Source organism: Polyodon spathula, chromosome 5 (genome assembly GCF_017654505.1).
Source record: "Polyodon spathula isolate WHYD16114869_AA chromosome 5, ASM1765450v1, whole genome shotgun sequence".
Lineage (NCBI taxonomy): Eukaryota > Metazoa > Chordata > Actinopteri > Acipenseriformes > Polyodontidae > Polyodon > Polyodon spathula.
In genome coordinates, this window is record NC_054538.1 from 10601453 (window position 1) to 10624225 (window position 22773).

General features: G+C 38.7%; 1 protein-coding gene across 1 annotated transcript in view; it reads right to left on the reverse strand.

Moving 5' to 3' along the window:
* Nucleotides 1–17524: 17524 nt before the first annotated feature.
* Nucleotides 17525–22773, reverse strand: part of LOC121315536 (adhesion G-protein coupled receptor F1-like) — a 31678-nt gene continuing 26429 nt past the window's right edge. Inside the window, exon 15 of the mRNA XM_041249709.1 lies at nucleotides 17525–19226. Coding sequence (XP_041105643.1) covers nucleotides 19141–19226 — 86 coding nt within the window. The 3' untranslated portion in view covers nucleotides 17525–19140. The remainder of the gene's footprint in view (nucleotides 19227–22773) is intronic.

A 22773-nucleotide genomic window follows, 5' to 3' on the forward strand; every position in this document is an offset into this window, starting at 1 on the left:
GTCAGAAGTGGCCTTCATGGAAAACTTGCGGCCAAAAAGCCATACCTCCGATGTGGAAACAAGGCCAAGCGACTCAACTGTGCACGAAAACACAAGAACTGGGGTGAAGAAAAATGGCAGCAGGTGGTCTGGACTGATAAGTCAAAATTTGAAATATTTGGCTTTATCAGAAGGCAGTTTGTTCGCCAAAGGGCTGGAGAGCGGTACACAAATGAATGTCTGCAGGCAACAATGAAGCATGGTGGAGGTTTCTTGCAAGTTTGGGGCTGCATTTCTGCAAATGGAGTTGGAGATTTGGTCAGAATTAATGGTCTCCTCAATGCTGAGAAGTACAGGCAGATACTTATCCATCATGCAGTACCATCAGGGAGGCATCTGATTGGCCCCAAATTTATTCTGCAGCATGACTACGACCCCAAACATACAGCGAAAGACATTAAGAACTATCTTCAGCGAAAAGAAGAACAAGGAGTCCTGGAAGTGATGGTATGGCCCCCACAGAGCCCTGATCTTAACATCATTGAGTCTGTCTGGGATTACATAAAGAGAGAGAAGCAACTGAGGCTGCCTAAATCCACAGAAGAACTGTGGTTAGTTCTCCAAGATATTTGGCCCAACCTACCTGCTGAGTTCCTTCAAAAACTGTGTGCATGTGTACCTAGAAGAATTGATGCTGTTTTGAAGGCAAAGGGTGGTCACACCAAATATTGATTTGATGTAGATTTTTCTTCCGTTCACTCACTTTGCATTTTGTTAATTGATAAATATAAACTGTTAACATGTCTATTTTTGAAAGCATTCTTACTTTACAGCATTTTTTCACACCTGCCTAAAACTTTTGCACAGTACTGTGTGTGTGTGTGTGTGTGTGTTATATATATATATATATATATATATATATATATATATATATATATATATATATATATATATATTAACTGATTGCATTTAACTTGAATAAAAACAAAATCTTTTTGACAATATATATATATTTTTTATTGTTAGAAAATGTTTATTATATAGTTGAAAAATCACACATTCATTTGGCAATTATATATGTTCTCAGGCTCAGTTCGTGATTGGGCTTCTACAGCCAAGCCAGGAGCTCAGGCTTGGCTGACACTGAACACCTCAGGCCCTGCTTTTACTTTTTGGTGTACCTTATTTGTGGCTAGCCTTGCATTTGTAAATCACCTTTAAACCACAGACAATAAGTTAGCTGCTTTACAAAATTAAAAGACACAAAAGAATACTTTGAAACCTTTAATTCACATGTTTGCCTAGGTCCTAGTGAAAGTTATTTAAAACTATGTTTTTTGTTTTTAACTGTGCATCCAAAAATACACATACAGAATGCCAGCTGCCAGGATAACAGAGATTTAAACATTTAAAAAGAAGCACATTTTAAAATGTACTGCCATTTAAACATGTTTTAATTATTGGTTTTACTCCAGACGGATTACTGATAAGACTATGTTGATACACTCCCCTAGCTCTATATGCATGGACTCTTTTGTCTACACTGAAATTATTTTAGATGGGTGCATTATTTAATAAGAAATACATATACAATCACCTGTTATAACTCCATGCATGCAGTTAACTTAATGTTCTACCTTTCAACAGGGCACTGTACAATGTAATAGTAAAACACATATTGTATCTATTATATACAAGTAAAATAGGTTAGGTGGTGGCACTGTAGAATTGATGATAAAACTGCAAGCCTCAGTTTTTAAAAACCACTACATGAACACGACAAAACACTGTTAACACATACTACAACGGCCTGCAGATAACCGTCAGAATGCAGAGGTCTTCATAAAAGCCAAGTGAATTTTCTACTTTGATTCGTACTAATAACACAAAACAACATGATAAAGTGAATAAAAAAAAATACTGAAGTTTAAAAGCAATTGTTAAAAACTTCTGTTATGTTAAGCTGGGAAGAAAAATGATATATGGCATTAAAACTGTACAATGCATTAGTAAGACCTCATCTAGAAAATTGTGTTCAGTTCTGGTCACCTCGCTACAAAAAGGATATTGCTGCTCTAGAAAGAGTGCAAAGAAGAGCGACCAGAATTATTCTGGGTTTAAAACGCATGTCATATACAGACAGGCTAAAAGAATTGAATCTGTTCAGTCTTGAACAAATTCTAAAAGGTATTGACAATGTCGACCAAGGGACTTTTTCAATCTGAAAAAAGAAACAAGGACCAGGGGTCACAAATGGAGATTAGACAAAGGGGAATTCAGAACAGAACATAAGAGGAACTTATTTACACAGAGAATTGTGAGGGTCTGGAACCAACTCCCTAGTAATGTTGTTGAAGCTGACACTCTGGGATCCTTCAAGAAGCTACTTGATGAGATTCTGGGATCAATAAGCTACTAACAACCAAACGAGCAAGATGGGCAGAATGGCCTCCTCTCGTTTGTAAACTTTCTGATGTTCTTATGTTCTCAGGTCCTGGAAAATAAATGAATAAACAGACAAGCAAGCCATTTTAGAAAATCAAAAGCTATGAGTTTTATTTCAGGTCACCAATAAAAAATGAACCGCGACTCCTTTTTGTTTGTTTCCTTCCTTTTCTCCTGAGAATGGCAGTGTGTGACATTAGTTCTGCAAAACATAAACTGTGAAAATTATGGAATCCATAGCATACAATATCAAATTAGTACCAGTGCATGGTTTCAGTGAAAAAGTATTGATTGAAGAAATGATTGTGCTTCCAAAAACTTTTATTAATAATAACAATAATAATAATAATAATAATAATAATATAATAATAATAATAATAAATCAAGAGTAATGTTCTCAAAGAGCAAACGCATCAATATATTATATATCCGGTGCATGGCTGGAGTCAGAAAAAACAAGATTTATTAAATATCTGGGAACAGTGGCTTGAGTTGTATTTATTGTATTTATCAATTTGTTTGTGTGTGGTCTATTCCATTTCAGAAGCAGAATCCTGCACACAATTAATTTACAGCACACTGACAATTAAAATAGTTGTACTTTTACGTCAGGTAAACACAATTTCTAAAGTCACCCCCCTCATTTTAGTAGACATCACTTTATAAGGAGCATCCTATTTTTTTTTAATCCAAACCCTCGTATTCAGATAATGATATATAATCCAAACCATAAACTAACCAGATTACCATCAGTTCTCAGAACAAATTAGTGATTTGTCCCAGCTGTTTCGGGTTGACAAGCAGCTATTGTAACTTAACTTTTGTTATATTATTAATTTCAATTCAACAACTTAGAAAATATCTTTCCATGGAAAAATATAATTTGCCCATCCAGCTTCTGTTACCTGGAACACTGTTGACATGAGATATTTGTATAGTAAAAACAAGCTCTTCCCAAATTGTCTGTGGATAAATGACTTTGCTTCATAAACATTGTGGCTTTAAAACAAGCAATGAGTACTGCGCTTGGTTGTGCATTCGGGTGGCCGTGATTAAGAATACACAGAGACGTCGACGGAGAAGGCAGGTGGTTGGAACGAGCGACCAAAAACAGGCAAGCACGGCTGAGGAAGAAGCCTGCTTAAACAAATTAAATAAGAATTTAGATATAATATTACCTACCCAAGGGGACATGTGTAGAAATAGGGAAACCTTGGTCACCCCAGTGTATAGTGCACAGTGAATGGTAGGATGGAGACCCGAGCTGACTAGCATAGCGGCAGTGGGGGCACTGCGTAAGCAGCACTTTTATAGGGTTATTACTGTGTTTTATTTTCCCTTTTTCTTTTGCCTTTGGTTTTCATTATTCTTTTGAGCACCTGTGGGTGTGAAAGCATTTGGACTGTACCAGTAGTGGTATAACTGTGGACCTGATTACTGTTGTCGGAGAACAGCGTCCTCTGAGGGATAAAATAAATCCCTGCAGAAAGAACACAAAAAAGAAGCAAAATAAAACTGGGCACCTGTGCGGTGTTCACAAATACACGTCTGTCTCCCATGTCAGTGAATACCCACACCCTTTCATACATGCATTCATACAATTCATACAATGTTTTTGCACTAAAAGACATTACATACTCGGTGTAGTGATTTATTGATGGATGTGGTGTTTTTAGTTATATTATTTTATTGTGCGTTGTATTGCTGATGAGAACCGCACCAAAAGCGTTCTGTCTCTGACTCGAGAATTGTTGCCTCACTGCTCACACGCTGGATCCTCTGCTGCTGAGTCGTGTCACCGCCTGTTCTGTCTCTGACTCGGGAATTGCTGCCTCACTGCTCACACGCTGGATCCTCTGCTGCTGAGTCGTGTCACCGCCTGTTCTGTCTCTGACTCGGGAATTGCTGCCTCACTGCTCACACGCTGGATCCTCTGCTGCTGAGTCGTGTCACCGCCTGTTCTGTCTCTGACTCGGGAATTGCTGCCTCACTGCTCACACGCTGGATCCTCTGCTGCTGAGTCGTGTCACCGCCTGTTCTGTCTCTGACTCGGGAATTGCTGCCTCACTGCTCACACGCTGGATCCTCTGCTGCTGAGTCGTGTCACCGCCTGTTCTGTCTCTGACTCGGGAATTGCTGCCTCACTGCTCACACGCTGGATCCTCTGCTGCTGAGTCGTGTCACCGCCTGTTCTGTCTCTGACTCGGGAATTGCTGCCTCACTGCTCACACGCTGGATCCTCTGCTGCTGAGTCGTGTCACCGCCTGTTCTGTCTCTGACTCGGGAATTGCTGCCTCACTGCTCACACGCTGGATCCTCTGCTGCTGAGTCGTGTCACCGCCTGTTCCGTCTCTGACTCAGGAATCGCTTGCTGCTCACTCTGCTTTTTACATTCAATCTTATTGTACATAATTATAACAAACCAACATTCAATACTCTGCTTTTTACATTCAATCTTATTGTACATAATTATAACAAACCAACATTCAATAGTGTCTGATTACAACATTGTACAGTACATAAAAAACTAGCATTCAATTGTGTTCAAGGATTACAGATAATACTGCATATATGTGCCTTTTAATAAAGTGTTTTACCAGGTATTGTCAATAGTATGCAATTCATGCAATATAGTAATAATAAAACATAGCTAATTTGCTGACAGACCCCCTTTAAGCTGAGAGAGCACTGCCTAAGCTTAATAAAACAATTTAAACAAAAGTATGCTTTGTAATAAGTCAGAAACTGTTGTACCCAAGAATTAATGAGGTCGCTGTGGCATTCTTAATAACATATTGCTTGTAGGATTTTGTTCCCCTGTTGCTGCCTCTCACCATTGGTCACCATTGAAAATCAGGATCAGGATTCTCACTTGCTATGCAATCTGAGCTCCATTAATCCTTTCCTTGAAAGTGGACTACTGCTCCATCGGGTTGCGACTCACTACATGCTTTTTGCAATCAAAGTTCTGCTGACCCTTTATTGACAGCGAGTTCTTGGTTTGGGGGATATTCCTTCCCCCCACCTTCTCGTGATGGGGTGGGATGCTTTCCACCTGCAGTTTGTTGAATCAAGATCTTTAAAATCATGTGCAATATTTCTATTTTGTCTGCCACTCATAGCTTAAATGACACTCCTTAATGTCTTGACCACTTCACTGTCTGATCACTACAGCATTGGATTAAATTCAATAAAAATATAATTTAATTTAAGCGTGATCAAACAGTAAAAATAAAGAAAATACAAAATCATCATTCAAGCATTTGTCAGTACATTTCTAGTCTGCCTAGTCTATACCTGTGATAGGTCCACAAGCTTTGCCTTTCTCATATACATGACATCTTTATAGTATCGTTTGATTAAACATTTCAGCTGACAGAACATAATGATAAACAATTTTATGTTGCGGTCCAAAAATGATACAGTCTTTTAAAAATGTTCCTTATGATTTTTTTTATTTTTTTGTATATGGAAAATTCCATCTTTCTAGAATCCAATATTCTAGAACATCTCAACCTTATGATGCACGTAAGATTGATTAAAAACTATAACTTGTCACATTATTTTCAAAAAATGTCCGTGGTAGGTGATCTCATATTCAGGCATTCGTTTTTCAACAAGCAGCAGTTTCAATGGTCCCGTTGTCTGAGAGTAAAAAGTTCTGTATAATCAGCTGATTGTTTCATTGTTGTCTCCACCCGAGTCCCTAGAGAAGCCATTTCATTTCAGAACTTAGAAGAAAATCAAGTGCAGTATTAATTCTTTTGACAATATCTGATTTAATTTCAACCTTCAATGGGTCATTCTCCCTTGAATTGTCTTTTTTTCTTCTGGGAATGTGCACCCTACCTAATGCAGTCTGTATGGGAGAAAGACTGTTTGCTACTTTTATCTTAATGATCTGTTTAGCTACAAAAGGTATTCACTCTCAAGAGCTCTACTGAAATATACTAAGTGCAAATCCTCCCTTTGTCTCAACACAAAAAAATATCTCTGCTATAATTAATACAACCCACAGACTTGAAAAAGAAAACTTAAGTTAATATCTGTAACAGAGCGAGGAGCCCTGTACATGATTATTTGTTTATTTTTAGAACGGGGTACCCTTCTGCCCCTGTGCAGTTTATTATTTTGTATTTGTTTTGTTGTATTGTGTTTTATGATTTATTTATTGTATTTATATATGACAGCGAAAGCCGTGCATTGCTGTTTTGTTTAAATGTGTTCTGGCAGAGGCGAGCTTGGCAACCCGTCCTCCGCCAATTGTAATTAAAAAACTTGTGCAGATTGTGGCCAAGGGGTAATAAGATAATTAATAGTTAACACCTGGACCATAGTTAATAAAAGCCTCCAGCTCTCTGCACTCTGGGTGGGTGTTTGGAAGAGAGAACAGAGTGAGAGCAAGAGCAGGTTAAAAACAAAACTAAAATATATACAGGATCAGTGAAAGCGATCGGCCCAGCCTGACCTGTGTGTTTAGTTTTTTTGTGTTCATGATTTTGTTTTGTTTACCTGTTTTATTTGCTCTGTGAGCAGTGTTTTTTTTTTTTTGTTAAAACATTTTATTTCTTTTTGTATTTAAAAATAAAAACAGTGCATGGCGCACCTTTTCAACCACACTATTTTTGCTTTGTTTTTCTTCCTGCATCTGGCCTGACGTCACCACACGGCTACCCAGTCACAATATCTTTATTATTTATTTCTTTTTTAATTACGAAGTTTTATTGCAGTTTCATGAGTCACCACCAAAATGTCTACTAAATTCCTGGGTATTTTAGAGCTTATGTCCACCTCATATTGTAAACATAATATAAAATATCAGTTCCAAATGAACCTGTAGGAGAAGAGAAAGCCTCATGCCTGTGTCTTTACTCTGAAAGTAACTCCAAATCTCTGTAGCTTTATGTATGTGATTTGTAACATTCCTTTTTTCTGAAATGGAAAAAAATGTTAAACAATTGTTTGCTATGGTTGTTTCCTCCTTTAAAAGTTTATGAAATGCCCAAAACCTCTAGTGGGAGTGTTGTTCCCTTTTATCAATCACAGATAGGATGCATTTGTTTCTCTACTGACAAAACATGCTTGACATTGAAACATTTCCAAGCGAGTTTCCACTCTCTTATCATAGCCTTGAAGATTCAATAAACCTAAACTCATATCTTTATTCAAAAGTTAATGCTTTTAAATTGCCTCCTCCAAGTTTGTCCATAATTTCATATGGAACTTTTCCAGCTTGCATCCTACCCCCTTCCCCCTTTTTTCAAGTAACAAAACAAGATAAAGATCTGGCTTCACTTATAATTATTATAGAATTCAAGTAAACTTCAACATATTTGAGTTTTCCTTAAGTTGTTTTTAACAGAGTTACATTTATGTGTAATGTGTACTCCAGAGTTGGATAGTATGATGTATACTTTATTTCTCTGAGGGAAAGCGCATATTTACATCTGTGCAGTGAGAGGGGAAAGATTAATGACAGCTAAAACATTGTGGCTTTAGAAATACAGTACATGTCACTGGTAGCTCCTTTCCACATTGATCTATTAGCCAAATGAATAATACCCTTAATTTTGCATGTATTCTAAATATGCGTGCTTGATTCACAGGTGGGTTTTAAATTCACACATGTCATGAAATTCTGTACTACTATTATGGCTTCTGGTAGACCTTTGTATGATGTTAAATAACATAACATTAGGCCTCCCCAAGATTCTTCCACAAAAGCCTATCTGCTGCATCCCTCATCCACGTTGCTCCAGCGTGTTTCCTAATTTCATCTTGCCATCTTATTCTTCTTGGTCGCTTTATGTCTCTTGGGATCTAGTCTAGCATCTCCTCGGTCCAGTGATGGTCTGTTCTTCTTGCTACATGTCCGTCCCACTGCCATTTCAGTTTTTTTGCTCTTATAATGACATTGCATACTTTTTTTTGCACTCTTATCCATTCTTTCCTTTTCTCTTCTTGTTATTCCCATCAGGCATCTTTCCATACTCTGAGTCATTTGTAAATTTTGAGTCATTTTTGGCAGCACGCAGTGGTCGAAGACTTTCTTCTAGAGGCAAAAGTGTAGTTTCCCTTTTAGAACTGTCTAAAAGGCACTCCAGCCCATTTTGCTCTTCTGTTGATATATATATAAAAGAAAAAAGTCTATCTGAACTCAAAATTGCTTCTTCCATGTCACACTCTCAAAAATTTGCACAGGACCACTGTGATTTTATATTTAAAAAGGTTCTTATAAGTTTATTTCATTAAAAACAAGCAAACAAAAATGAAGCAGAAAACAATGCGTTTGGACAACGTGAATGGAGCTATGTACAGAGAAGTCCTTGAGGAAAACCTGCTGCCCCCTGCAAGAAATCTGAAACTGGGATGGAAGTTCACCTTTCAGCATGACAATGACCCAAAGCACACAGCCAAAGTTACACTGGAGTGGCTAAGGAACAAAACGGTAAATGTCCTTGAGTGGCCAAGTCAGAGCCCTACCTCAATAAAATCAAACATTTGTGGCATGACTTGAAGATTGCTGTCCATCAACGCTCCCCATGGAACTTGACAGAGCTTGAACAGTTTTGTAAAGAAGAATGGTCAAATATTGCCAATTCTAGGTTTGCAAAGTTGCTAGAGACCTATCCCAACAGACTCACAGCTGTAATTGCTACTAAAGGTGATCCACCAAGTATTAACCCAGGGGGGTGGAGACTTATCCAATTATGATCTTTCAGTTTTGTATTTTTGATATATAATTTTTTTCTCAATACAATTTTTTTCCCCTTAACAGTGTGGAGTATGGTGTGCAGATAAGTGGAAAAAATCCTTATTTAAATGCATAAAACTCTGAGGCACTGACACAACAAAATGTGAAAAAAGTTCAAGGGGGTGTAGACTTTCTATAGGCATATATATATATATATATATATATATATATATATATATATATATATATATATATATATATATATATATATGGCAAAATTCTAGGTGATAAAACTTTTGACCATAGCTGTATATCATTGGGTGGTGTGGACTGCACTGTCAGTTGATGAAGCACACATTGAAAACGACCTCTAGTCAAAATGCTTGTCAATTAACTTATTTAAGTTTCTTTCAGTAATTTGTCAAATATTAAACTAAGAATGTTTCTTCCATAAAACAATGGTCGATGTTAATTTCAGACTAATTAGATTTTACTTTTTTTCACATAGAAAAAATACAAACACTGACGCAAAGGCTTAGTAAATCTGGCCCAAACGATTTAAACATTCTAATTTTTGCTGAAACTACCTTAGCACTGGCTTGTTTGTTTCCTGGTATTGTCATCTAAAAACTATTTTCACTAACAAATGAGCAGGCAAGGAACAAGAAGGTCTTCAGTGTTACAGTTTGCATTTTTTGTTTCTTTACATGCATATGCATTTGAATCTCCTTTGCCGTGCAGCAGGTAAACCATTCATCAAATTTCATACGTTATCTAAATTTATCTTTGAATGACCACTTTGTGGTCCGTGTGAATGTATGGAACAGAAAATGTAATTTGCTACATCCAGACTGCCAATTTCATCAAACTGCTGGAAGTTGTTTAAAAAAAAGACTGTATGCCAGAGTGTTACCCATGTATAGACGAGAGTAATTTCTCATGAAAAACTGTAAAAAAATCTAAAACCTGTTAAGCCAAATATTAAGAAAACCATTACAAATTACTAGAAGATATTTGATTGCCAGTGACTCCTCCAGTAAAAGTATAATCTTGCAGGATGTTGGGAGTTCAACGGTTCTGGTTGCATTCAGTTGTCTTGGCTTGGGCCCCACAGGAAAAGCTTGGCTTGGCAGAAGGAACTGTCATCGGTTGACCTTCACTCCTCTTGATCTGTAAGTGGGTTGAAGCAGTAAAGTGTCATTAGAATTGAGCATTTAAACTGGGTTGAAACACAGGGGTAAGACTTTAAAAAAAATGTAATGAAAATCTAACTGAAGGCAACTTGCAACATGCTGGGCAGTTTGAAGCAATGACAACAAAACCTTTATCAGAATCGATATTTGCTCTAGCTATTTGGCGAGAGATAGAGGGTGGGAGTTCAGGTGTGGAGTGGAGCATAGACGTGGAGCATCAAACCTGGGTCATCACTGCCCCATAGTGAACATGTGACTACAGCATTAAAAGAGGCAGACTCCACCCAGAGAAAACACGCTACCGCTGCATTAAAAGCAAAATAGCTCTGTCTTGGCTGGACAAATTAATTACGGCTGATCTAAGTGATTACCAAGGGACTCGCAAGAACAAGTAAGTATTCGGCCACCCTCAGTCATGCAAATGCACACAGCTTGGTAAAAGAAAAAAATATATATACTTCTTGCTAAAATTCATGTGCTGATTTGTGGAAGGCAGATTTATAGAAAATATAGCTTTGTTGAGACAGCCCAGAATAATAAATTAAGCAAAAAACAAAGGGCATTATGCTTACTAATAATAATGTATTTAAAGGTTCAATACTCAAGTTGTACTGTGACTGGTAGTACTTAGCAGTTAACTATCGTGATCTATTATTTTATATATTTTTCAGTGTCTGTGTCTGTATATCACATTTATTTTTATTTATTTTTATTATTTTTCATTTTTAGTACTGTTTTAAATTTACCATGACATCCACATTGTTTTATTAATTATGAGCCTCCTCTTGAACAGCTTCCTTCAAAAAAGTGAACCTTACTCACATTTTCATGCACAGAAATAATTTACAAAACAAACTGCCCCAGGCAAATGTGGCAGCCATTTTGTGTGAAGTAAAATAATTTGCATTTCAGTTCTTACTGAGATGCTGTATGAGGACCAGTTGCGGCTCAGAGCCAGACTGAGACTGGCAGAAGTAAGCTATCTTCACACAATTTGTACCAGATGAGTAGGCCAGTATCTGTGTTAAATATGTGGCCTAATTTACCAGTATTATTACACTTTTGTATTTAGTTTGTTTAAATGGCTAGCACTTTAATCACAAATGTAAAAAGTACATTGACATGGTATTTCACATTATTAATTTGGCTGGATTAGTTGTATTAAAATACACAATACAATGAATTGCTTGTCACATATTTCTCATTTTATGCATTCATTTAGGAGTATTAACCAAAGAGGGTACCAGTCAAATCGTCCCAAAACTAAGTCAAATCAGACAACGGTCCCCTGGGACCGAAGTGAAATAGCTGCAAAATAAAACCGTCCAATCCAGGGTTGCCACTTCCTGTTGATAACATATCTCTGCACAGCATATGCCCTCTTTTTTAAATGGGTTGATCACAGTTCCTCTGCCGGGGCTAGGCTTTGCTGAGTGATTCCACTGGCTGCTGTTCACACAGTTTTGGCAAAATAAAAACAAATATTATCATGGAAACTGTTGTTGTTGCGTGTCCAATTGTTTGTTGACCCTGTTGCACAACCTCATTTTGTCTGTGTTTGTGCTATATATTTTGGATGTGTGCAAAAAAACACAACAGCTGCCAGTCAGCCATGTAATTCCTCCACCAGGGCTGTGTTCTACCTGCCCTTTGTACACTGGAAGAAAGAAATGGGTAAACAGCATACTGTGAAATGGTATAAGTCACGTGGTATACCACAAAGAAAGGTAGTCATGGAGGTATCTCTTTCACTGTGCACTGACCATTATTGACAGTAGCAAGCTAAAATAAACAAGGCAACTTATTATTCTCTGTCAATTAGCACTGAAGGAGTTGAATGAATTATAATGAAATCTTTCTCTAAGAATATGTACGTTAACACAGGGTGGAACTAGGATAGGTGAGTGTAAACTGTGCTGTTACATCTACACACTCTGAGGCTGTTTTTGATTTCTTCTGGGTCCCTACAGCCCCATTATCAAGCAGGAATGCTGAGAACAGCCAGTTCTGCCACAAGGCCATAGTCTCTTCCAATTCCACTAACCATAGTATATTGAGGAATGCAGAATTTAAAAATGCAATTGATCACATAGCAACTTAAATGCATAATCTGTTCAACCTAGATCTATGAAAGAATACTTTGTTACAAAGCTTTTTTGGCCAAACTGTTGTCACGCAACGCTGGTAATACGCCGTGTGCATTAACTAAAAACAAAGTACTGCCTCTGTGTTCTTTCCAAATGCAATTAAATTATTCGAGAGACACTCTACACTGGCAATCAGCATTAACAAATGAGTTAATGGTCTAGGCCAGGCTTACTTGTGCATCAAGAATCCTGTCCAGTCCTAAAAAAGTGGTCTTCACCATATGCAAATGAACTGTTTCACCTGGAAAAAGGGGAGTCCGTATATGTAGAGCAATTGTTTCTGCCAAAAATGCTATTCAAATAAAAAAAAATGGTAGCTTTGTAATGCCAGGGGGGAGGTGGAGCAAAAGTACAAAATAACAGGTGCATTTGTAACTTCATTTTAACCTCAATGCAAAACAGCCGGGCTTGTCTGCATTCATGGTTATACAGCTTTTAACCTCATCTAATCTCAGTGACAGGAGGCAGACTCTGTAGTGGCAGTGTATCACACAACACTGTCCGTTATACTCTTCCCCCTTTTATCTTTGGAGATTGGCTGCAGACAATCTATAAGATCCAGGTCACAGCACCTGTGTAACAGGATGGAGGCTGAGCGCAAGCCAGCTAGAACCCGTAACGGCAGTGTATTACACTTCTTTCATTTTAAAAAATGTATTCCAAAACAATATTCACATGTTTTTTCATACATTACACCAATCATTAAATTACATTTAACTTCAGATCATATAGAATATGAACATATTACAGTAACTGGTACTGTCTTGTGTGTAATACAATTAGTACAAGTAGACATTTTGTTCTTACAAGTTAGTTACAAAGAACCAGTAATGTAGGATGATTCATCACAGTACATAATGTAATTCATTATTCTGTCAGTAAAATCTGCTTTTTTAAAAAAAATACAGATTCATAGGTAGTTCCTATCAATTAATAGACATATATTTAGTTGATACCCTTTAGTTGTGATTATGGATGTGGCTTTTATTTGAACAATACTGTATGTGCCCAGTGCATTTCACATGCTATATTATTATTATTATTATTATTATTATTATTATTATTATTATTATTATTATTATTATTATTATTATTATTATTATTTTCAATTCAAAAACTTAAAAGGTCAGCTTTGTATCCGGTTGCATATACACTTTTTAGCTTGTGCGCATGCATATGTAAGTGTTTTACCTGGAGAAGGCCCCAACACACTTCTTACATACATATTAGAAAACGATTCAGTATCATCAGCCAGTCAGCTTCCAGATCTAGCGGGCATTAATGGGCAGTAGATGCTCGCTGGAACGTCACCGCATCACCTTTTAATCAACTCTAAAAACAATCTTCGTAAGTGCCGTCTTTTTCATTTTGACTTGCCATAGTGAAAAATCAGATCACATCTGTTGGACAGCAAATTCTAACCAAAGACACAATTGCTCAAAGTGTATTTTATTATCCACCAAAATCAGCCAATCAATAATTTTCACAGACAAAAGCAACCAATCCTGCACTTGGAACTGGGGAGTTAGCCAATCACAACATGTCAGCTTGACTGGAGCGCAGACAGCATCTTTCAACACCAAACAATAGTTTATTTAACCCTTTGCAGTCCATTTATTCAGCACCTGTCAGGCATGTCATGTCCAATTTATTTTCACATGTGCTGTTTATTTTACACGCACTGTTTACATTTTTTTTTCTGAGTAAAACCAGTTTAAAGGGCATTGCAATGCTAAGCGACATCAGTACTGCATCTCCAAGCAAACCCCACCCCGTGTTCACTGTATTTTTCACATACCTCTTTACAGAAGTGCATACTGATAAATAATCTCCTGATCACTCGTTTTATCATCAAACTTCTCAATAATGCTATCCAAGTCATTATTTTATTGGTATAACATCTCAAAAAGCTCTGCAAATGTCTGTGATATTCTTTGATCGCTGGATGCAGAAGCAGCTACCACCTTTGTTTATGTCTGCTTATCTCTGTGTGGTGCAGCTCCTAGGGCTATTGCTCACACACCCTTTTGTTTCATTTGGCTCCTATTGGTCTCATTTGGCCTTTGAATGATTTTCTCAGCTTTTTCCGGAGAAAAAACAACTAGAGCCCTGTGCTTTATGTCTTTCCATGATGTCAGACAGGGTCCGACATCGGACTGGAAAAGGTTAAGAATAAAAAAGGGTGCACAATTAATCTAATATTACAGAAAGGTAAGGCTATTGGTTAGAGATATGCGTGAATAGTATACAATTCATTGATTTCAGTCAAACGATTACAACGACCATAACATCATTAATATACAGGGTTAATAAACTGTAGCGATGTCAAGAAGGAGACAAAACAGAGCTTCTTGAAGTACAACACTTGGCTTTATTTCGCACACAAAACACTGACCAAAATAACATGTTTAAACAATTTTCAAGTCTCAGTCCCTTTTTTCAAGGCTAATGCCAATGTCCAGCTCCCAGCCCCTTTTATACGGGAGCCGGAGGGAGACAGTGCCCGCTTCAGCCAATCCAGAGTGGACACTTCACCAGCCTGGAAAGTCCGTGCCCGGCAGGTGTGAGGAAACTCCCCAGCTCAGGGATACGGAAAGTCCCTGCCCGGCAGCTGTGGGAAAAATCCCCAGCACCCGCCATTACACAACTGGGTCGCCAATGTCCAGTTTAATCGCTTAACCAATCCATTGCTTTGAGGGTGTAATAAAGTGGTCCAGGTTTTTGTGGATTCCCAGCTGTAGGCACAGTTCCTGGACAGCAGCTCCTGTTCCCGGTCCTCCTTCCTCTGGCAGTGCTGGCAGCCTTCCTCCGCACAGGGCAGTCGCGACAGGGAATCCACATTGGTGTGGTGGATCCCAGCATGGTGCTGCACCGTGAAGTCAAAGGGCTGCAGCTGCTCCTGGTGAGGTGGGAAAATCGGGGTACCCTTCCCCTGGGGTGATTGGTGGGGCATCAGCGGGCTGATAGATCGGGGACCAACCAGGAAATCCAAGAAAGTCCCTGCTCGGCAGCTCTGGGGAAACTCCCCAGCCCAGGGATCCGGGAAACTCCCTTCCTGGCAGCTTTGGGGGGAATTTCCTCAGCCCAGGGATCCAGGGAAAGTCCTTGCCTGGCAGCTGTGGCACCCAACGTTACAATACTAATATCAGTTATGTCTGATCACACAAAGTGTCTACTTTGCATTAGTATTTTCAATAGTATGTATTCATAAGAACATAAGAACATAAGAAAGTTTACAAACAAGAGGAGGCCATTCGGCCCATCTTGCTCGTTTGGTTGTTAGTAGCTTATTGATCCCAGAATCTCATCAAGCAGCTTCTTGAAGGATCCCAGGGTGTCAGCTTCAACAACATTACTGGGGAGTTGATTCCAGACCCTCACAATTCTCTGTGTAAAAAAGTGTCTCCTATTTTCTGTTCTGAATGCCCCTTTGTCTAAACTCCATTTGTGACCCCTGGTCCTTGTTTCTTTTTTCAGGCTGAAAAAGTCCCTTGGGTCGACACTGTCAATACCTTTTAGAATTTTGAATGCTTGAATTAGGTCGCCACGTAGTCTTCTTTGTTCAAGACTGAACAGATTCAATTCTTTTAGCCTGTCTGCATATGACATGCCTTTTAAGCCCGGAATAATTCTGGTCGCTCTTCTTTGCACTCTTTCTAGAGCAGCAATATCTTTTTTATAGCAAGGTGACCAGAACTGCACACAATATTCAAGATGAGGTCTTACTAGTGCATTGTACAGTTTTAACATTACTTCCCTTGATTTAAATTCAACACTTTTCACAATGTATCCGAGCATCTTGTTAGCCTTTTTTATAGCTTCCCCACATTGTCTAGATGAAGACATTTCTGAGTCAACAAAAACTCCTAGGTCTTTTTCATAGATTCCTTCTCCAATTTCAATATCTCCCATATGATATTTATAATGTACATTTTTATTTCCTGCGTGCAGTACCTTACACTTTTCTCTATTAAATGTCATTTGCCATGTGTCTGCCCAGTTCTGAATCTTGTCTAGATCATTTTGAATGACCTTTGCTGCTGCAACAGTGTTTGCCACTCCTCCTACTTTTGTGTCGTCTGCAAATTTAACAAGTTTGCTTACTATACCAGAATCTAAATCATTAATGTAGATTAGGAATAGCAGAGGACCTAATACTGATCCCTGTGGTACACCGCTGGTTACCACACTCCATTCTGAGGTTTTTCCTCTAATCAGTACTTTCTGTTTTCTACAAGTTAACCACTCCCTAATCCATGTACATGTGTTTCCCTGAATCCCAACTGCGTTCAGTTTGAGAATTAATCTTTTGTGCGGGACTTTGTCAAAAGCTTTCTGGAAATCTAAATAAACCATGTCATATGCTTTGCAATTATCCATTATCGATGTTGCATCCTCAAAAAAATCAAGCAAGTTAGTTAGGTATGCATGAAAATTAATTCAACTTCCCATTCAGAACGGAATCCAACATTCCAGTACCTAATTTAGCCGAGTAGTTTTACCTAGTTAATTTAGTTTAGATGTGATATACCAAACTAATATGTTATCAACCTCAATTGATTATATATTCAAATTAACTCAAATTCTGTGCATTTATAATGTAACTCATTTGAGTTGCAAATTTCAATAAACTAAATACATTTCTTAGACACTCTAAAACATACCGTTATAGTCTTTTCCTAGAGCAGTTTATCCACTAACTTGATAACATTGGCTACAGTTAATTTCTCGAGTCATAAAGTAATTAATATGCTGAATACTTATTGATTTTCAACAAAGAAGTTAATCTGTGTTGATGAACACTACAGCTCTCTGGATCTGAAGATCCAATGAAAGAAGATGGTACTTTGCTTGAAGTATGCATTGTATTGCGTTGGCTTGCAATAAACAAATAGTTATTTTCAAATGGAGGTCAGCTTGTTAATTTCCAGTAGTCTGGAAGCATTATCTTTGTTGTTGGCAGTTTTCCAACTGCAAATAGTTCTGTTGATCAGACGTAACTCAGTTCAGATACTGCGTTGCAATTAAAAAGTTATGTAGTTTGTAGAGATGTTCTCTTTGCAATTCTTCTGTATGACTAGTACATGACCTTAGGCCCAGCTGCTGGCTATGCTTCCAACTGTTTTGTGCAGCTATGTGGAAACCAAGACCTGCTTTCAGATTAAAGCAGTATCTCGTTTACTGTTTTAGTCTCTCCTAGGGCAAAGTGCTACGGCTCTCTTCAAGCTGATTTTAGCCATTCTTCAGAACATTGGTTCTTCCTTGCCTTCCGTGAATTCGAGCAATTATGCTCCCATGACTTCAGAAACTTTCTTCAGAGTAGTTTAGTTTTCATTTCAGAACTCACCACTTCCCCTCAGAAGCACTTCTCCTGATTGTCAAATCTCAGAGACTTATTTCTCTGTGGAGCCTTAGGTCTTGACTGGAGCACTTGCCTGTGGAGCACACTGACTGGGAAGTGTGCCGTTTCTCCTACGGGGAACCTGTTTCTCCTGTGTGGAGCTTGCTTAGTGTGGGGAGCTTGCTTAGTGTGGGAAGCGCGTCATATGGGAAACATATCTTTTGAAAGTCTCGCGGCTACTTTTGTTATTCTCACTTCCACCCTGTGATTAGTTAGTTTGTTTATTTTGGGCTGTTTCGGAGTCAACGTGGGGTGTTTCCCACTGATTGCAGGGCTTGAATTTCATTTTTGTGTGCTGGCGAGTTTTATATATACAATGTTTTACTGCATCATCATTCACACTGGTGTTTCTTTAAAATAAGCTGCTTTCAGATTAACTAACAGCTGCTCATCAGTGTGAGACTGCTCCATTTCTTTTAACTAGAACTACTCTGAATGTGCTCATAGTGCTTTCGTCATTGACACCCACTCCTTAGATAGTTTTAGAGTTTCAGGCATTCTAAATTGGGTAGAAAATACAGTAGCTTGGTGTCTTCAAATATCTCTACACCATTTTCCCGCACTGAAAGTTGCAGATATGCAGGAGCAATTTGGAAAATGCGCGATTCCCACGATCCTGTGCTGAAATTCAAGCCCTAGGTTCTTCTCATTCCTAGATAGCCCATTGTTCTCAATTGGTCCGTGGCTTCACCCCGTCGGCTGTATTATGAGGGGTACTGTTCTCGCTCAGCGTTCCAAAATCGTCTGATTTCACCTTTTGAAAGACACTGATGGCGCCAAAGGATTTATTCAGAGATGGTGAAAGACAAAACACTAGTCCAGCATTTAGTTTACAACCCTTTTTAAAAGCATTCTTTGTCTGTGGGGGAGTTTTTTGACCAGAAACCAAGTAGACACAGAAAATGGCTTAGGACCCCCCCTTTTATATATTTCAATTCTGTTAATTTCATACACAGAATTATATTATGACTCACTCTGATGCTACAAAGGCAATCAATAAGGAATACAATATTATAACTTCGTAGCACTTTAGATTACAGTGCACAAATAACCATGTAATTACTGTGTCATTTTTTGGTAATAATCAAGTTTTACTGTGTAAATAATAACTGTCTTTTTTCTTTTTATTGTAAGAACATGTTTTTGTACAGTAGTTCAAAGTAACATTACAGTTAAAATGTAAGGCTCTAGTTAATGCATATCCCATAAGTTAGCATTAAAGTATGCACAGTATTTAGTGAAAGTGTCTTTACATTTAAAGCTATTGCTCAATTAATATATTTAATTATTTTCAGTTAACTTAGAATATAATCCAATATTTAATGTAGAATCACTTGAGCTTGAGACTTCATGCAGTCTGTGGATTTCTGGAAAAAAAAAAGACATGATATTAAGATTCAAAATGATCTTTGATATTTTAGAAATTTTTTCATAAAGGTTTAACTCATTAGTAACTGAACCGTATAAACGCCTTTAGCAAGAAGTGTCATTTTACAGTCCCCCATAGTGTGCCAATGGGAGGTTTACAAATAAAGTTTTTAAATTTCTGTTAGAAATCTATCAATGGATTGATGCATTTACTTGTAAAATGCTTAAACATATTTTAATATGGTAGAGTAGGGGCCTGGAATTCTTTTACACGACAATTTGGAATGTTTGGAATGTTTTATTTTAATGAATTAAAACTCCACTTAAATCATGAGTTAAAGCTTTGTGAATATGGTCCATTGTTTCATAATTTGTATTACTATGTATGCATGCTACACATATGTAAATGCTACTAACATTCAACAGACATCCGCTGGAATGCTAACATGCACAGTACCACTAAAACACAGCACAAAACGTTAGGTTACTTACCGTAACCCTGGTTCCCTGAAAGAGAAGACGACCACCAATATACTTATGGGATATGCCTGCCTTAGGTAGGTATTCACTGAGCTTTTTCTATCAGAGCTGCCCTTCATTTCAAAGATGACCACCAACATACTTACAGGAAAGTATACCAGAGCAGTTGCGAAGGAGAAGGAATGTATCAGATGAGGGACGCACCAGAACCGCATAACCCAATGTTAGCAGTGTGAGCTTGCAATCTCAAGGACCTAATGAAGGTAAGGAAGGATCTATCACATTAAGGTGGTAGAACCTGAAAAAACTATGCAGCTATCCCAGATGGCAATCCAGTGCGACAGTTGCTGCTTTGAGATGGCCTGTCCTAGGGTCCCTGTACTGTGAAAGACAAACAGCTTGTCAGAATGACGCAGAGCTCTTGTCCTATCCACATAACACCTCAATGCCCGCACTGGGCAGAGGAAATTTAATCTCCTATCCTCCTCCAAAGCAAACGTACGTGGATGGAAAGACTCCAGTTCCACAGACTGATTCATGTGGAAGGCTGTAACCACCTTGGGAAGGAAAGCAGGGTTTGTACGTAGTGACACCCTGCTGCCATCATTCCAAATACACATACAGGAGCTGTGCACTGGCAGCACCTGTAGCTCACTGACCCACTTTGAGGAGGCGATAAGAGGCAGGCTGTCTTCATAGACAGATACTTCAAATCTATGGAGTGTATAGCTCAAACGGTGCCCTCGTGAGAGCCTCGAGTAGCCAAGAAATGCACACCCAGAGATATAGAATCAACTGGGGCATGGCATGCAGAAATGGCCGCCAAATACACCTTCAATGTAGAAGGTGAGTTATTGGCATCCTGGCAAGATAACTGGCATAAGGCAAGATACTGGGTCATGACCCCTAGTCAGGCACCAGTTCTGAAAATATCTCCACTTATAGGTGTATAATTACCTAGTCGATCCTGCCCTAGCATTGTGCAGCGTGCCCACGACTGCATCAAATACCTCCACCAGCGCAGGGCTGCTGAACACAAGCAAGACACTGTCAGCCGACTATGACTGCCATGCTTTCAATGCAAGTGGAACACACTGAGCCACGCCTGCAGCAGGCGCATGAGCAGGAACCCCAGCTTGATGGCTGATACAGCTGCGGCCATCAGACCCAATAATTTTAGACATAACACCAAAGTCACCTTTGACCCCTGCTGGAACAGGGAGAGGCAATCTTGAATAGCTGCTACCCTGTTGTCCGGCAGGTATGCACTCATCGTATTGGAGTCCAGTTCAGGTAACAGTGCGTGCCTGGGGAGGTTGCCAATGGCTCACCCTGCCCCTCATCGAAGCACAGGGAGGGAGTAACACAGACATTTGCCGAGACACTTTGCATTCTCGGTGGGAGCGCTGCAGGATATCCTCCCCTGCCGGTCCAAAGGTATGCCCTGGGGATATCCGCGCACCTAACAGCGCCGCCTTATCCGCATTGGGGACCCTCGTCTGTGACAGCCATAGCTGTCTGCAAGCCACCACCAGACTTGCCAGGCTCAGGTCTAGGGCTTGCCCTTGAAGGCCGGAGATCTGCAGCAGCGTGCCTGAAAGATGAGCTCTTTCAAAAACACACTCAGTTTAGTAAACACAGATGCTTACCTTATGTTAGGTGAGAGGCAAAAGAAAAAATGGCTTCTGTGGGCTTACTGTTTAATCCCTCGGGAGGTGGGACCGAAGACATCACCCCAGGAAGGGGCCTATCTGCAGCTCTGACATAAAATGATCAGTGAATACCGACCTAAGGAAGGCATATCCCGTAAGTATGTTGGTGGTCGTCTTTGTATTGAAAGGGAACCAGCACACGGGACAACATCTATGGCAGCAAGCAGAACAGACAGACAAACTGTAGGAGAGCAGGTGGAAGGTCTATGACATCAACACCCAATGAGTCCAACAAGGGTGCATTTACTGTATGTGATTTATGTCTTCAGAAAACCAAGGTGGAGTCTCATTCCACAAAATCAACCTTCACAGGAATGCAATAAAAAGAGAATTCTAATAGCACTTCAAATACTGTGTAAAATAGGGGTGTGTCCAATATTGATAGGAACTGTAGTTCATCACGTCAAGTTATCAGCAAGAACTGCCAGACTCTCTATACATCAAGGATAGTTTACGTGTTTTCAGGGTATTGGTGCAGCAAAAGCACCATTTCACTTTTAATTTGTAGTTCCCAACTATTAGGTGAAATGTAGAAAGAAAAGTCAATACCTCTTATACAGTAAGAGAAAGAAGTTGCCAAGTAAGGTAAAAATGTCCTTCTCCTTCTTTTTTAGTTTTTTTGCAGATTTTTGCAGACCTCAGGCACTTTTATCCACGTATATGAATATTACAGACCATTGGGCCAGAACAAATCAAAGTTAACACTTAGCGAACAAGGACGCAAAAGCATTCATGGTAATAAAACACAAGAAAAATTCCAAGCAGAATTTTGCGAAACCAAAACAAGCCCCTTTCACCCTTTAAAAAGCAGCTATCGCTTGTTGACTTCAAGTAGGTTGAGAAGGGGGAGTGGTTTGCTATTGCCTGACCAAATCTACTCAATTCCAGCTTTAAATCACATTGCAAGACTTTCGCAAGACCGGACTTTATAGTCAACTTCATGCTTGTCGAAAGCTATCGCGTACATCCTGACATTTGCAAAAAAACAATACATGCCTCAAGATGCTCCACTGACCTTATACAGCGAACATTTGCACACAACACTGAATAATTTCAAATTAATAATTTGCAGTATCAAATATTAGTATATGTATTTTTCATATTATCATAATATATGCACGCACTTTTTTGTTTGCAATAGTTTGAGTTAAATGTTTAATAAAGCAATACGTATTATTCCTTTAATATGTACAAACAATAAACTATTTTCTACTCAGAGAGCAGTGTCTCTTTTAGTGGTGATAAAGCTTTTTAGATATATTTTCTTTCATTTCTTATCTTTGCAGTAAGCTATGACTACAGTACATTTTTATTTTTAAGTCCATGGACATACTCACACAGCATCTGTGACGTC